General features: G+C 43.3%; 1 protein-coding gene across 1 annotated transcript; it reads left to right on the forward strand.

Moving 5' to 3' along the window:
- Positions 1 to 12,825: 12,825 nt before the first annotated feature.
- Positions 12,826 to 16,487, forward strand: LOC124274542. The gene is made up of 4 exons (XM_046709907.1): positions 12,826 to 13,897; positions 14,310 to 14,378; positions 15,567 to 15,656; positions 15,975 to 16,487. The coding sequence occupies exons 1-4, from the start codon at positions 12,923 to 12,925 to the stop codon at positions 16,080 to 16,082; spliced, it is 1,242 nt and encodes a 413-aa protein (XP_046565863.1). The 5' UTR covers positions 12,826 to 12,922; the 3' UTR covers positions 16,083 to 16,487.
- The last annotated feature ends 242 nt before the right edge of the window (positions 16,488 to 16,729 follow it).

Below are 16,729 nucleotides of genomic sequence, written 5' to 3' on the forward strand. Positions count from 1 at the left end.
ATCACCAAGAAGGCTCAACCCACGGGCAAGTTGAAATTATATCTGTAGGTTATTATGGCCGCGCAACTTAATATAGACATTGGGAGATTCGTGCAAGCCATCTACTGATTTGCCTGGCGGCAAGCCATCTATTGATTTGCCCCGCGACCCACACTGCGCCATAGTGTGCGGACAGACTGGCTGTGGGAAGACCGTTTTCGTGCTGGATATGTTGGAGGGGGTACTACCGGGATGTGTTCGATAACATCGTTATCATGTGCCCTACTCTGCACATGAATAGAACGTACACGGAAAGACCTTGGGTGATGACGGACCCGGACGTACACAGAGTCGACCCGGGGACACGTCTGCAGGACTGGTTGAAGGCTGATCACAACAAATTCAAAGGGGAGTTGACGCTGTTCATACTGGACGACTGCAGCGATAATCGTGAGATAACAAAAAAGAGACCCACAGCGTCTGGGTACTAATGCAGAAGTTCAACTCGGTGTTGAAAGACCTCAGGGATTCGTTCGAGGAGTGTTTGAGACAGAACGATGTGATGAGCAAACATGATAGGGAACGTGTGAAGAAACAGCTCGCTGAAACTAAACATGCTAAGCTCGTGCTCAAGACCGACCAACCCGTGGCCTATAGGGTGTTTTAGCTTAGCAATGCTTAGCAATGCTTAGCAAATGCTTAGCAAAGCTTAGCAAATGCTTAGCGTTTACCACTTATCAGTTATAGTTATAGTTATGGTTGTTTTTGAAGTGCTTGTCGTGTGCAACTTAACCTTCATTTCGCTGTGTTTCACCTGCATCAGGTATTATATTATTAAAACTAAAACTTACTTATTACAATATAAGATGGAGTGTGATGAATTGCTAGAACAACTGTTGGAGGGGGATAAGCGAGGGGACGATGATAAGCAAGGGGACGATGATAAGCGAGAGAGACTGGTAGCGTTGGCTGTCGGGGGCAAAGCCAAACATTACTTTGGGGACTACACTCCCGATAAAATTCACAAAATGTCAACCGAAGAAATCGATAAGCTGTACGCTAGATACGAGGCTAGACTCGGGGCTGAGATGACAAAGACTATAGGATCGGCTATGACCCAGATATACACTAGTATAGCGTCGTACTTCCTTCCCATTCCCCAGGAACGTCGACTTTACCTGTGGGAGGACCTCGAGAAAGACCCTTTTATTGAACACGCCTTGAGCTCTATCAGCTGCGTGCTGTACCACAAATACGGTATGTTTTTAGCCCCGGTGACGGCGGCGATTATCACAGCAAAGCATTGCCAATTTAAGGAGGGGGAAATATAATAATAATAGTATACAAGATGGATGCTGCCCAAGAAATGACACAGGAGGTGACCCCTTGAGAGGGAACCCCCACGTTTGGGGAACCCCAAACCCCCAGGGAGGTGAACCCTCCCGAGGTGACCCCTACAGTCACAAGGCAGAAGAACCCTCAGAGAGTAGCTGCCGGTAAAAAAAGGTGGTCTAAGAGTAGTTACGCTCCACTGTGGAGCCGGGCTCCACTCCTGTTGATTGCAGGCGCAACTGCTGCCGTGGCTATCTCATGGTTATATAATAAACAACCAAGGGAGGGTATCCCTTCCCGGGAGGAGCCCCCACAATTAGAGGTCAACCCACATATCATGTTATAAATATATATTTTTTTATCATATACATAATGTCTGAGGGGAAAACGTTCGTCAACGATGCATACCACGACACCGTGGTCGCCAGTCTAGCTGTAGGGTATGCTCGGTTGACCAAAATGATGCTTAAACAACCGACTATCAAGCTAGATTTCAACCTGCAGGATATGGGTATGCTCATAATGAACCTGGGTATGGCGATGGCCACCAAGGACATCCTAGTTAAACAAGGGATCCTACCGGAAAATATTTTGAAGTAAATGTAACTATATATAGGATAGCTACGATCGCCATGATGGTTGGCGGGGCGTTAGTAAAGGCCCTGGCATTTTCCGGGAGTAATTTCCTCTTCTCGAAACTACGGGAGTCACACGCGGCTGAGATACAGGCTGAGCGTAAGCGCCACGACAAAGCTGTGGAGAAATTACACACAGTGCAATCTGAGTACGCGAAAAAACGTGTACAGAGGATCGATTACATTAACGAACAAGTCAGGCGTGAGAACCATGTCGTTAAAACATTCCATGATGTCAACGACGCAGCGAGAGAATACCACCTACTAACCGGTAAACAGCTAGAACCACTCCATAAGCCCACACTCGCTCAGTACTACACACCATCCCCGAGGCAAAAGGACCGGGAATTGATCTTTATCGCGCTGGGTCTAGCAGCGACTGCGTTGGTTGCAAAACAATTAGACTGAGTACTCAGATAAGTATACCAAAGATGAGACCCGCCCCGTACCAATGTCAGTACATACTTATGGGGAAGACCGAGACCTGTGGTAGGAGATGCAGGACTGAGGGGTACTGTTGTTTCCACATGGGAAGCCCTAACTACAAGTGTTCTGTGTGTGGTGTCGGGGTGAAAGGTCTCTACTGCCTATGCAAAGCTCATGGAGCAAACTTAGTCAGACATCATCTTATCTAAGAGAAGAAAAAAGACTACAGAAAAGAACGTAGGCGCCTCCTCAGGATAGCAGTGTAAGGCTGGAGGAGTTACCTCCCTTTGCCAGTGACCCAATTAGAGACTGTGCACACCTAGGTATAACAATGTTGGTGGAAGTTGAGCCCAGGGAAAGTCGTTGCCTGAGAAGCTGGCAGATGGATGTGGGGGAAAGTATAGATATCAGTGTCCTCAAACCCATGATTGTTAGCGAACTATATAAGGGGTGCTCATTTACAATCATGGTGAAAGTAGAGTTTGATGTACCGTGGGCTGAGCACACTTGGAATTACTTTGATGGTGGACGAATAGATGTGCATGGGGAGATAGATATACTTGTTGACGACTCGTTGCAAATAATACAAAACACCCTACTATGCTGCACATGTTCCGGGTGGGTCGAGGGTATAATCGATAAGGTCTATCCTTAGATATTAACTAAGGATTTTATAGCGCCTCTATTTTTTATCAAGGTACCTCCCTTACCGGCGGCCCAATTAGAGATTGATATACTTAGGCGTGTACACAATGTCTACTACTCGTGAGCTCAAGCAGATCGCGAGACAGCGAGGTGTAATTGGTTACTCTAGAATGACCAAACCACAGTTGTTGAGATTACTTAACATACAACCCCCTCCCACGGTAAAACAACCAAAACTCCGAGCAAAAGTGCTAGGGTTGACGGGTTATTCCCGCCTGGGGAGAGCCGGGTTAGTCACATTATTAAATGACCCCGTAGCAAAGCCCCACACTGTGAAACAACTCAAAGTTAAGGCACGAGATTTGGGGTTAATAGGTTATTCCCGTATGAGGAAGCCACAGCTTGTAGAACTATTACGGCAGAAAAGAGCTATTGACCTAGAGTTCATGCGCACTGAGCGCGCTGTAGGTAACTATTTGAGAGGCTGGCGCATGCATGTTGATAGGAACATAGACATCACCGATATCAAGCCTCTAATCGCTGATAAAGTCAATGAGGAACTAAACGATCTGGGAAGTATAAAGTTTCAAATCACAGTGAAAATGTCGCTCGATAAACAGCAGGGCGTGGGGGGGAACCCCCGATGGGGTCACTGAGTACGTTCAGCCTTACTTCCGAGGTAAACAAGAAGTCGTGACTCATACCGAGACTATAGAAAAGTCAATCGATATCAGTTTTCAGCAGATACGAGAATACCTAGAACGCTACACAGACATGGGGTCTGGGTGGGTCGTGGATAAAATCGATAATGTCTATCTAGACATAGCTAACTACGTTCCATTCAGAGACTTGCCCCCCTACTACAAGGAAAAACAGGCCATAGTCAACATCAAGAATAGAGGAGACGAATGCAGGAGGTTAGCTATCAGGTCAGCCTTGTTTCCAGCTGACTCAAATTCGAACAGACCTTCTAGTTATCCCCAAGACGATGGGCTCAACTGTGATGATATAACCGAACCCATTCCCCATATCTCAGATCGCTAAAATAGAAAAACAGAATGATATAGCGATAAACGTCTTTGGGCACAAAGGTAACACAACGATCGTGCACAGGGTCAGCCCAATGTTGGGGGGACCCCAACTGTTGGATCGCCGCATTATCAATATATTCATGATCCAGCGAGGAGATAGGTATCACTACACGTGGATAAAACACCTCAGCAGGCTGTTGCACGACCAGTCGAAACACGACGGGAAAAAACACTTTTGTGTACGATGCCTGCACGGTTTCAGCCGACCCAACCTGCTGGAATCACACCGGGGGGATTGCCAAGGTGTGGGGCAGACGGCAAAACGAGTCAACATGCCCAAGGAAGGCGACAATATCCTAACATTCGCCAACCACAAGAACCAGATTCCATGCCTTATGTCATCTACGCCGACTTCGAAGCCTTGGACAAACCCGTTGAGGTTGCCGCCGGCGGGGCTGCTGGGGGTACCCCAGCCACACAGAAAACACAGGAGCACGAGGCCTGTGGGTTTGGATACGTGGTTGTCCGATGTGATTGGGAAACGAAAGGTCCCGTGGTGTACAGGGGTCCCGACGCGGCTGAAAAGTTTCTAAAGTGTTTGCAGGAGGAAGAGAAAAATATTAGGAATGCACTATACACAGTTGCTCCCATGCGTATGACTCAAGCCGACCGGCTAGCTCACGCCTGCAGCACTCACTGCCACGTGTGTGATAGCCCACTGAACAGTGATTCGGTGAGACATCACTGCCACGTCACCGGTAAGTATAGAGGCGCTGCTCACAGCGTGTGTAACCTCAAGCTTAGAATCACCCCCAAGACAATAAACATCCCTGTGGTCTTTCACAACTTGAGAGGGAACGACTCTCACTTGATCATGCAGGCCATCGCGAAAGTCGACGGCAACCTGACGTGCATCCCCAACAACATGGAGAGATACATCTCCATCAGCTTGAATGGCCTGAGGTTCATTGACTCGGTTCAGTTCCTCCTGTCGTCACTCGACAGTCTGGTCAAGGCCAACGATACCTTCCCCATCACTGATCGATATACAGACGCCGAGACTCGAACCCTGCTGATGAGGAAGGGTGTGTACCCCTACGAGTACATGGATGGCTGGGCCAAGTTCGCCGAGACCCGACTACCCCCCATCAGAGAATTTTACAGCAACCTGACCGACTCGACAATCGCCCAAGACGATTACTCGCACGCGATTAACGTATGGAATAAACTGGGCTGTAAGAATCTGGGTGACTACCACGACCTGTACTTCAGGACAGATGTACTGCTGCTAGCAGACGTGTTCGTGACGTTTAGGCGGACGTGTTTTAAGCAGTATCAACTCGACCCCGCATGGTACTACACCAGCCCAGGTCTGTCGTGGGATGCCTTGTTGAAAAAGACCGGAGTTAAGTTGAAATTGCTCACCGATTACGACATGCACCTATTCATTGAGAAAGGCTTGCGAGGTGGGATTTCCATGGCTACCAAACGATACGCAAAAGCAAATAATCAATACATGAAGGGCTACGACCCGAGCAAGCCAACCAATCACATTCTCTACCTCGACGCAAACAACCTGTACGGCTGGGCCATGAGCCAGTATCTTCCCACAGGGGGGTTCGAATGGACAACGCACGAGATCGATGTTATGAGCATCGCGGACGATTCGAGCAAAGGTTATATCCTCGAGGTGGACTTAGAATACCCCAAGGCATTACAAACATCACACAACAGCTACCCCCTGGCCCCCGAACGTATGAGGGTTAACCCAGACTGGATGTCTGAGTACCAACATAACTTGTTAGGTGGGCGGGTGGCAGACGTTGAAAAACTAGTGCCCAACTTAATGAATTAGACCAAGTACATCGTTCACTTTTGCAACCTACAGCTGTACCTGTCGTTGGGTATGAGGCTGACCAAAATACACAGGGTGCTCGTGTTCAACCAGAGCCCCTGGATGGAGCCTTACATCAGAATGAACATGGACCTGCGAAAGCTGGCCACCAGTGTCTTTGAGAAAAACCTCTACAAGCTCATGAACAACTCGGTGTTCGGTAAGACTATGGAGAACCTGAGGAAAACGCATGGTAACCGTGAAGCTGGTTTGGTCGAATGAGGAAGACAAGCTCAGGAGACTGATAGCCAGCCCGGCATTCAACCGGAGCAAGATATTCACCGACGACCTGGTTGCCCTACACATGAAGAAAAGCCACATCAAATTCAACCGGCCTGTTTATGTGGGGATGAGCATCCTTGATTTATCCAAACACCTGATGTACGACTTTTACTACAACGAACTGAAAAAACAGTACGGCGACAGGTGTGAAGTGCTGTACACTGACACGGATTCCCTGCTGATGGAGATTCGAACCGAGGACGTGTACGAGGACATGAAAAAACGCCTCGATTTGTACGACACCATTGACTACCCCAAAAACCATGCCATACACAGCATGGTAAATAAAAAGGTCCTAGGTAAGATGAAGGACGAGTGTGCTGGCACGCCCATAGCCGAGTACATAAGCTTGAGACCCGAGATGTACTCCATCTTGAAGGCCGACAATGGTGAGATCCGGAAGGCGATGGGTGTTAAGAAGTACGTTGTGAAACAACACATCAAACACGCCAGATTCAAGGAAGCCCTGTTCAAGACCCGTACCTTTAGACATAAAATGAACACGCTTAGAAGTGATGGGCATAGGATATACGGACTGACTATAAACAAGACGTCCCTGTCGCCGATGGACACTAAGCGTTGGATAGCTATTGATGGGATCAACACGTATGCGTACGGGCATGAGAAAATTGAACCAAGAACATAGGTGTATATATGTCGGGATGTCACGGAACCAGAGAAAGTTTGAGGCTATTTACTACAGCCCGCATGGGTACTGGAAAGGAGCTAGTGCTGTACATAAGCTGGCTAAAATGGCGCGAGTACCCCCAAACGAGGCCAAAGCGTGGCTTGAAAAACAAACCCTGTGGCAGATCTATTTACCGGCACCCTGCTACGTGCCTAGAAGGAAGTTCGGTATTAACATACCCAATAGCGTTCACCAGGCCGACCTCCTGTTCCTACCCCACGACAGGAGGTACAAGTATGCCCTAACCGTCGTTGACGTGGCCAGTCGCTACAAGGAAGCCGAATTCTTGATCGCGAACGACTCGGCCTGGTAGCCAGCGGATTCGAACGCATGTACAAACGCAGTCCGCTGACGTGGCCCACAGAGTTGCAAGTCGACCCCGGGCGGGAGTTCATGGGTGCGGTGTCACACCTGCTAGACAAACACGATACCAAGGTCAGGCGTGGTGCTGCCGGGGCTCATTGCAGCTGACAAGCCATACTTTGGCCGAGCGCTTATTCGGTCATCAGTATGCAAGAGAGATGGCCAACCCGGGAAACGATCGACTGAATGGGTAGCGCGGTTACCCCAGGTGGTGTCAGCCATCAACCACGACACCACCCGTCTCACCGGCAAGAAACCAGCCGACGCTATCAAACTAAAATCAATATTGGCTGAGTCGGCTACACCATTGCGTGGGAAAGAGAAACAGATACCAGATAGGGCCCCCGTGAGGTACCTCTACCAGCTGGGGGAACACGAGGGTGATAGTCGTAAGCAAGCCACCGATCCGATATGGTCAGTCAAAACTTACAACATAGATAAAGTGGACATCGAAGCCGACGAGCCGAACTTGTACTACTTGAGAGATGGGCCAGGGAGAGGGTTCGTTAGAGAGGAATTATTGATCATACCGTACGGTACAATGTTACCTCCTGTCAACACGTCATAGCGGCACAATAGTGCCACGTGGAGCCGGGAAGTTAACTGGGGGCTCAAAAGTAGTAGATATACTGGGGCGAGATCTAAGGGCCTGCTTTGCAGAGGCTTTTGTTGGACTTGATCTCGGACTGTCATTATATCTACTACTGGTTGTGTTTACGAGAAATGTCAAAGGTTCAGTTTAAAGTATCAAAGTTCATGTGAGAGGAATGCTCCGGGACTCGAACTCGAAATGGGCCAGAATAACAGCCTTTTATCCCTACATCCTCTGTATCGCAGGAAAAAATCTTCAATAGAACTTTTGTAAGTTTCAGGACAACAAATACCAATTGCGTTTTTAATGGCTTTCAGTATATGAATTTATATTCTCTGTACATCACATATCTAGAGCTGTTATTCAAAGTGGAAGTCCAACTTTGAGAAAATTCATTTAGCGATGAATAATGAGAATAACAACGGGCTTAGGATGCATCTTTGGCGCACTCAATTTGGGCAATTGAATAAATCGGTAATATCTGAAGAAGCGCATTTTACGCAAGCTTGTGCAGATATGTAAATTGCTTTGAGTGCTGACAGCATTTTCCCCCCTGTTTAAGGCAAAACAAAAGTTTATTTCTTTCCACATAAATAAATGCCTTTCTGAAATCTATGAAGGCGACATAAAGCTTTTTTCGTTTTTTCATAAAGCATTTTTCGACAATAGAATTTAGTGTGAACATGTGATCTGTGGTTGAATAACCAGATCGGAACCCCGCCTGTGTTTCTGGAACTTTATCTTTTAGCTCTGTCCAGACTTTCAGTCTATTATTGAGCACACCAGTATTAGATTTTGCTCAAGGCGCTTAACAACGATATGCCCCTGTAATTGTCGGGGTTATTTCTATCACCTTTTTTGTGTATTGGGACAACGATAGACTTTGTGAGCTTGTAGGAAATTTTCCCGAATCACATATTTTATTGAAAAGTGTAGCGAGAAAAGGCTTGAAATATGAGGAAGTGGTTTTGATCATTTCACTTTGTATTATATCTGTACCAGCTGCCTTACCATTATCTATATGTTTTATAGCATCACTAATTTCAGACGAAGTAATATGTGATTCTAGGATAAGTGAATCAACTTCATCTAAGTCTGGTTCTTCCGTAGAGCCAAAGTGGTCAATCATTGGTGCATCATAAGTTGCAAACAGGCTACTAAAGTGGTTAAACCTGCATCATTATTGATATTCGAGCGAGGTCGTTGCAAAGGAGATATACCTCTGAGGATACGCCAAAACGTCTTTGGGTTACTGGTTGCTTGCTTTAATGCATCAGCTTTGTTGCGCTCATATGAGAGCTTTGTGCGCCTACAGATACCCTTATATGAATTCCTCTGTTTGCAATAATTACGTCGGTTTTTTCTCAGATTTATTTCTTTGGAATCAACGCAAGGCTTTGCGAGTGAAGTATTGTTTACTTTTACAATATTTATAAAAAAAACCATTTGAAAAACCCTTCTTTTTTTTTTTCATACAGTCCGCTGCACCAAGTACTGTTTGTACAAACAAGTCTAGAGCGTGGTCAACATCTGTATCAACTAATCCTGTTGCTTCAACAAAGGTGTCAGCAACCTGTTTTATGCTGTCGGTGTACACGTCTGACTTAGTATGGTTCCATACAATTCTGTCAGAGCAGTTTCCGTCAGTATTATCATTATTTTCTAGCTGGTGGCTTTGCTCGTAAACTTTAAGTTTTGCCGTTAACGGCATATGATCTGATTCTACTCGGGCCTCTACATGAAACGATTCAATCAGTTCAAATGCATCAATACTGGCAATGCAATAATCATTTACCGAAGAACCCTGGCTAGATATGAACGTAAACTCGCCAGTTTTATCTCCTTGCACACGACCATTTAAAATATACAACTTGTAAGTATAACACATTTCCATTAACATTCTACCAAATCTATTGATTGAGTTATCACAAGATTGTCTGTTGTCAAGAGGCATTAACTCTTCGCCAGGGAACACATCTCCCAGAAAGTTCGGTTGTGGTTCAGGTGGTTCATTGCTTGTCCCAATCCTGATTTCAGGGCCCAGTTTCAGTAAAGCTCTCGTAAGCCTAAGATCTCGTTACGTTTTCTCGTAGCAATCGTACCTCCTATGTTACAGTAATGGAGGTACGAATGCTACGAGAAAGGTTACGAGATCTTAGGCTTACGAGAGCTTTGTGAAACTGGGCCCAGATCACCGGTGATAACTATATGACAGTCAGAAAGCATATCTAGGTTTTCTGAGAACCACTGATCAAGTAGTTCTATAGGTGTTGGTTTCCCACACGATGTGTAGCATGTCGACCCCTCGGGTGGTATGTAGAGACCTATCAAAATAACATCTTTTTTACTATTAAGATTATATATATCAGATTATCGATATCCAACTTCAGTAAAGTGCAGAACTGGGATACACTGTTATGTATGAAAGCAAATACTCCTCCCGACAATCTCCCGTGCCTGGCCGTTTTCATTGCTTTCGCTATGTATTGTGTATAGTCAGACAATTCAGGGACAGCAATGATGCTACCACTAAACGTCTCATACAGAAACATTATTTGAAACCTAATCAAATAGGAAATGAAATCTGTATCCTCTAATTTAGAGGCTATACCGTTGATGTTCCAAGAGAGAACCTCTAACAAATGTGTAAGTGGGTACTCATCTGATATGCTATCAGCTGCTGGGGTAGGTTGCTGCGGGCCTTGGCCACACCCCTATTCATCAGGAGTCCCAGTAGGTGGAGCCTGTGCTTCATCCTCTAGACTGCTGTCACGTGAGGGTGCAGACTCTTGTCGGGTAGCCCGTGACCTTGGCTTAACCCTAAAACAGCCCCCGACCCCCGAATTAACACACACACGCACACACACACACACACCAAATAAAAAGCCCCAAAACAAACAAAAATAAAAAACAAACACTCTTCCTTCCCGGCTTCTCCTTCCCCAAAAATGAATACACGAAATAGAACCGAGTAAAGAAGAAACACCAACACAAGATATATATGAGTATTGATCTTCTCTTATGTTCCGGCCATTAGTGGTTAAAACATTCACTCGTCACTCCGAAGACCCTGGTTCGATTCCTCACATGAGTACAATGTATATATTTCTGGTGTCCCCCACCCTGATATTGCAGGAATATTGCTAAAAAGCGTAAAACCATACTCACTAACTCGCTCACTCATCACGTGTTCGCGAAAACATGTCATTCACTCACTACGTGACTAGCATTGGAAATCAGTCTGATCATTTGCGTGTTTTCATTTCCGAAACTCAAGGAACATTATTTAATTGTGACAAATATTGATACTGGGGATCGGTTCTGTGAAGGTTAATACATGTATGCTAACTGATGTCCCTAATGCTGTAAGTAAAGCTACGCGATACCACATCCAGTTTCCTATTTTCCCTTCAGATAACAATGGAAGCAATGGTGATCGCGTGTGAGCACTGTTTGCATTACTCTCATCTAGTCCGACTGATAAAATATTAACCTACATGGCGTTTTACCTTGTTGACGAAATGACTTAACGGAACGGCATTGTTGATTGTTGGACTATTGATCGCGTTGATGAAGTGAGTTTAGTTTCACTCCGCTTTTAGCAATATTCGAGCATTATTGCAGCATGAAACGCCAGAAATAGGTCGTTGATGGACACCCGGGTTAGAATTGGTCTTCAGCCAAGCATGCTTGTCGTTAGAGGATCGGCTGGTCAAGTTCGCTTGACATGGTTGACACATGTCACCGTATCCCAATTGCGTAGATCGATGCTCGTTCTGTTGATCACTGGATTGTCTGGCGCAGACTCGATTATTTACAGACCCTGTCATACAACTGGAATATTGACGAGTATACAATCAATCGAAAATGCAATGTCATCAATTGATTTTATGGAGGAGCATGTACAATGTGAATGTCCCTCCTCCTCCCCCACACACACACACACATACACACACTAAACTTTATGGTCAAAGTTAGTTGCAACCCACCCAACCCCGACCCCGACCTGCATGAATTAAGCAATTTGTCATTCTCGATGATGGCCATTTCTAGTGTACTGAAGCAGATTCCAGTGGGCGATAAGGTAACTGAATGGGTCATTAAAATAATTTGATTGAATGGATAATTGTAAATGATTTGTTTTTGTAAAATCATAAGAATGCGTTGCTCTGTTTGCGGTACAGACCACTGGCATCTTTAACATAAAACAACGATAGGAGGCGTCCATGACATGGAGGGACAGCGTAGTCATCTGCAGAGGTAAATGTTAGATGAGGTTAAAACATCCCGCATTAAATTGGGTCTGCTTAACTGGCAGTAATTGAATACCGACATGGCACAAACACAAAACTGTGAAAATAATTTTGATGGTGGAACGATTTGATTATGATATTTAAAAGACGAGACGCAGTGCTTGACAACATAGATTTTGAATCATGAAGAACAAAATCCTCGCACGAAGTACTTGTCAGAACTAACAAGATACACGTTTGGGAATGCCATCAATGACACGATCCAGCAATCATGCAAACCAGAGCCATAGAATCAACAGTGAAATAAAAGAGTATTGATTACACGTTGACAATAATGACATGTGGTGATTCAACGTGGAGCTATAATGAGTGGATTGATGACAATGAGTTAAAATATTAAAGCAGACAGTGGAGATCCTATTTTGCACATTCGCGACCATTATTGGGAGAAACATTAACATGAACGGGTTGGATTTGATTTTCCAGAGGATGCTTCACTTCCACACTGTACAGGAATGACTTTGGTCGTACACTGTTATTGGTAACTCATACCCGAGGAAATGGCTGATGACATTTGAGAGAGAAGCAGTTTGCACTGGAATATATATTTGTTTGTGCAGATTAATGAATCAAGCAGAACAGCGTATGAAATCGGATGGCCTGGATGTCAGATAAGACAACTCAAGTCTTTACACACGTAAAGTGGTTCATATTAGAACTATTTATGATATCACTGTTTCATATAATGATACATTTCTGAAGAAGACGTGTAATTATTATTTTCAAATAACTGTCAGACAAAATGCTTCCAAAGGTACATCCTTCAACAGATGGGATACCAACTGAGCGTGAAGACGAGCAGCCCGTCGTTTCAGATGCATTCTTTAAACATTTGCGTGTCACTTCTTGCCTTGGAGGAATCTATCGTCGTGCAAACCCTGGAGAGAAAATGATATGGTGGGACAGAATTAAACTTGTGTATGTCGTATTTGTTGAAATATTATTTGTGACCTGCATTGTCTTCTTTCTAATTGCTACTTACAATTATGCAGTTGGCTCTAGACCAATTATACGTCTTCTGTCGTTCTGTGCCATCATGGCCATTAATTTGTACTTGTCATTGATCTACAGTATCTTTCTCTCAAAAACGTTCCATCTGCTGCATGTACGTTTTCGCAAGTATGAAGAATTGTACGGATTCAGCGATGAATTCAAGAAGTGGGTGAAGAGGTTGAGGCCAATCCTTGTTTGCAGCCATTTATTCACGGCATCATCTGGTCCACTAGAATACTTCATGACGAAGAGCTACCCTAAAGTTATGTATGATATCTTCCCTACAATGGTCTTCACGGAACCTTGGAAATCAGCTGGTGTAGGTATCACATGCATTGGATACACATTAGTTGAGTTTCAGTGGATAACTAACTACACTGTTATACCATTTCTTTCTCTGTTTGTGTGGCAGGAATTCAAACGTGTAGAAACACAATTCAAGGAACTTTCAAACAGTCAATGTGATAACACTGAATCCAGGTTCAACACTTTGGTCATTCATTTTGACCATATCACTGAAATACTTGAGGATATCAGCAACTATGTGCAACATTCTATTTTCACTTATGTATTCATGACTTTGCCTGTGACATGTGCTGTCTTGTATTCCATTCTATCCAAGCACGTCAGTTCTGAAGAAGTGATGGTTTACAGTGTATGGTGTGTGTGGGCCCTTTTATGTGTTGGCTGTAGACTGCTCATTGATGCGCTTGTCAGTTCGAAGGTAAGGGTTTGATTGTTTTATGTCTTAAGATTTAGACAATGAAAATATATACTCATGGAAACGAATAAGGGAACATATGAAAATACAAGTGTTCCTTTATTTATTTCTAGAATTTCGACCACAGTGCAATACTTACCTAGTGAAGAAATAAGAATAAATGAACACTTGTACTTTCAGGTGTTCCCTTATTCGTGTCCATGAGTATATTAGAAACCATGAGTGCTGCTTTGATAATTAATTCATAACACCAAAAGAAAAACCAAAAAGAATGAGACATTCACCATTGTGATGAAGTCCATGAATATTGTGACACACATTAAAGCCATTATGAGGATGTATCCGACGAATACAGCTATAACGTATTTGAATGTTGTTAGATATGCAGTATGCTATTACACAGATTTCATTCCAGGCTCATGGGACCCTTCAGTATGTTTGGGGACTGGATAAACAGCGTTTCTCTGGCAAAGGGCTGCAGAAGGTATCTGGTCTACACTTGTTATACTCACATGTGATTCATGTTGAATCCCAAGAAAATGTAATGATTTGCCACTAAATGATAAAGAACACATTTCTTTCATCTTAAACTGCTGCATTTTCTGACTAATATTGGTACCAATGATTTGCAAAATTTAACGCAATCACTTATGAAAGGAAAACATGAGTGTACCTTTTGCTTTCATGCTTGCTTATCACGGCCAAATATCTATATATGTTAGATTGCTGTAACATTTATAAAACGTCAATGTGCGACAAAGCAATTAGAAGTTATTCCATGTAGTCCAAAAGTTAATGACATTTAGCATTATCGTTGAGTGGACTCAGAGTGGATTCTAGTGATCAGTTGCAACAAACACATAGGTTCCTCCGGGAATTCGTTGAAACTGATGCTTGGACAATGTATCAATGATGATCAGGTGCTTACAGTGTGTATCACTGTTTAAAGAGAATGTTGATATTTAGTTTTGAAAGTATCGGTTTTAATATGTTTATGTATCGTTTACATTTTGCAATTGTATCATGTGTGTTGATGTTATGAGAGTTATATATGATTATTTTTCATGCACAAAGATGGGAAATTAGAACTTTTTAATCTCTGAGAATAAACAATGTGGATGGTTTCATGGACAATTATAAACTATGAAATATTAATGTTCAAAATGTAACTAGATTTACGCAGTAATGCCGCGAAAATAGGTATCGTGATATGTATCGAATCGTGACATGGGTATCGTGATACGTATCGATTCATGAAACTGATGTATCGTGACACCCCTAATTCGGGGTTTCAGTTCCAATGCAGGAGGCCTGTGTTTCCAAGGTTTATGCGTACGAGGCAAATACACGTTATATTTGACGCTATAAATTGACGTTTTTGTAGCATAGGTAACAAAGGTTTTATCTCTGTCATTGATGACAGCATTTTACATATTTGTTAATGTAATTCAGTGAAGATATAGAAACGTTTCACTGTTAGGTACTGTTTGTTCATATCATTCAGTTAGGTACTTGCCACTTTTGTACAAGGTCAAGCCTATTTTGTAACATGTTTCATGTGGCAAAATGCTTCCTTTATGTCTTTTATGATACTTTGATTGAACGAAACTAGTGCAAACATACATCTTTGCAGAGATTTTAAACAGATTTTAAAGATTCGTTCGTACTGTAGGTGAACCTGTTTGTGTCAAGATTGACGGGAGACACTATCGGCTACAACATTCACGGCCTCTTCACCATCACCATGCCAACACTCCTTGGGGTAAGCCATAAAGGTTATAACACAAACGTGAAAAAAGCGAGGCACAGCTTGTTTATTGGTAGTGCCTTTACGTCAATGACATGACAGCTTTGCATACAAATATCAATAATATTTTGATAAATCATATTACATAATCTAGTATTATTATATTTATTATTAAACAGTAATGACCTATAAATAACCTTCGCTTCGCTTTGTAATACCAAGACAAAATGTACCTAAAATGTTATACATCACATATTTTCATATGAACATTTACATAATGTATACAATTCAAAATGAAGAAAGCACGTTCGATACACGTCATCAATCTTTCAGATCGCAGGAACGCTGGTCACCTACATAATTGTGGTTGTGCAGTTCAAGCCATCAGATTCGTCGTGTCAATGCAACTGGTTCAGGAATGTCACAGGGAGTGATATGTAATTTGGAACACTTTTTGTGTTACAAAGAGAAGGCATTTGTCCTTACTAGCTCTAGTGTGTCTAGTGTGTAGTCCGAGGCCCTTCATGCAGATGGGGAATACTCTGAAGCTGCATTAATATCGCCATGCCATCATATATTCCATAACGCCTGACACTCCCAAAACTTGATTGTACAAATGTCATCAATTATCAGATCGCCGGAACGCTGGTCACATGCATAATTGTAGTTGTTCAGTTCAAGCCATCAGATTGGTCGTGTCAATGCAACTGGTTCAGGAATGTCACAGGGAGTGATATGTAATCTGGAACACTATTTATGGTACAAAGAGAAGGATTTTATCATCACTAACATTAGTGTGAGATCTTATACCTCTCGTTGTGATGAAGGAGAATCATGAGCAGCTGCACCAACTCACCAGAGAAAAGAGGTGCAGGAACACTTTATCATTATTTGCGTGTTTTGGTATGTCCGCATCTGTATATTCAGGATATGTTTGATTAACGCTTTGAAATTGTTTTACAGTAAATTGTGTGTTGAGTACTATTGTAAAGTTTAACGAATAAGTAGTGTTTGACCATTTATGTTTAAAACAAATTAAACACGAAAACGTATTATTACCTGAAAAAATATTTCAACTTAACAATGTA

Source organism: Haliotis rubra, unplaced genomic scaffold (assembly GCF_003918875.1).
Source record: "Haliotis rubra isolate DU_JTF1 unplaced genomic scaffold, ASM391887v1 Scf1915, whole genome shotgun sequence".
In the NCBI taxonomy this organism is placed as follows: domain Eukaryota; kingdom Metazoa; phylum Mollusca; class Gastropoda; order Lepetellida; family Haliotidae; genus Haliotis; species Haliotis rubra.

Coding starts and splice junctions, on each gene's coding strand:
- LOC124274542 (XM_046709907.1), top strand. CDS start 12,923: ATGCTTCCAAAGGTACATCCTTCAACAGATGGGATACCAACTGAGCGT. Junction 13,898..14,309: donor ATGCGCTTGTCAGTTCGAAG/GTAAGGGTTTGA, acceptor ATTTCATTCCAG/GCTCATGGGACCCTTCAGTA. Junction 14,379..15,566: donor CTGGCAAAGGGCTGCAGAAG/GTATCTGGTCTA, acceptor TTCGTACTGTAG/GTGAACCTGTTTGTGTCAAG.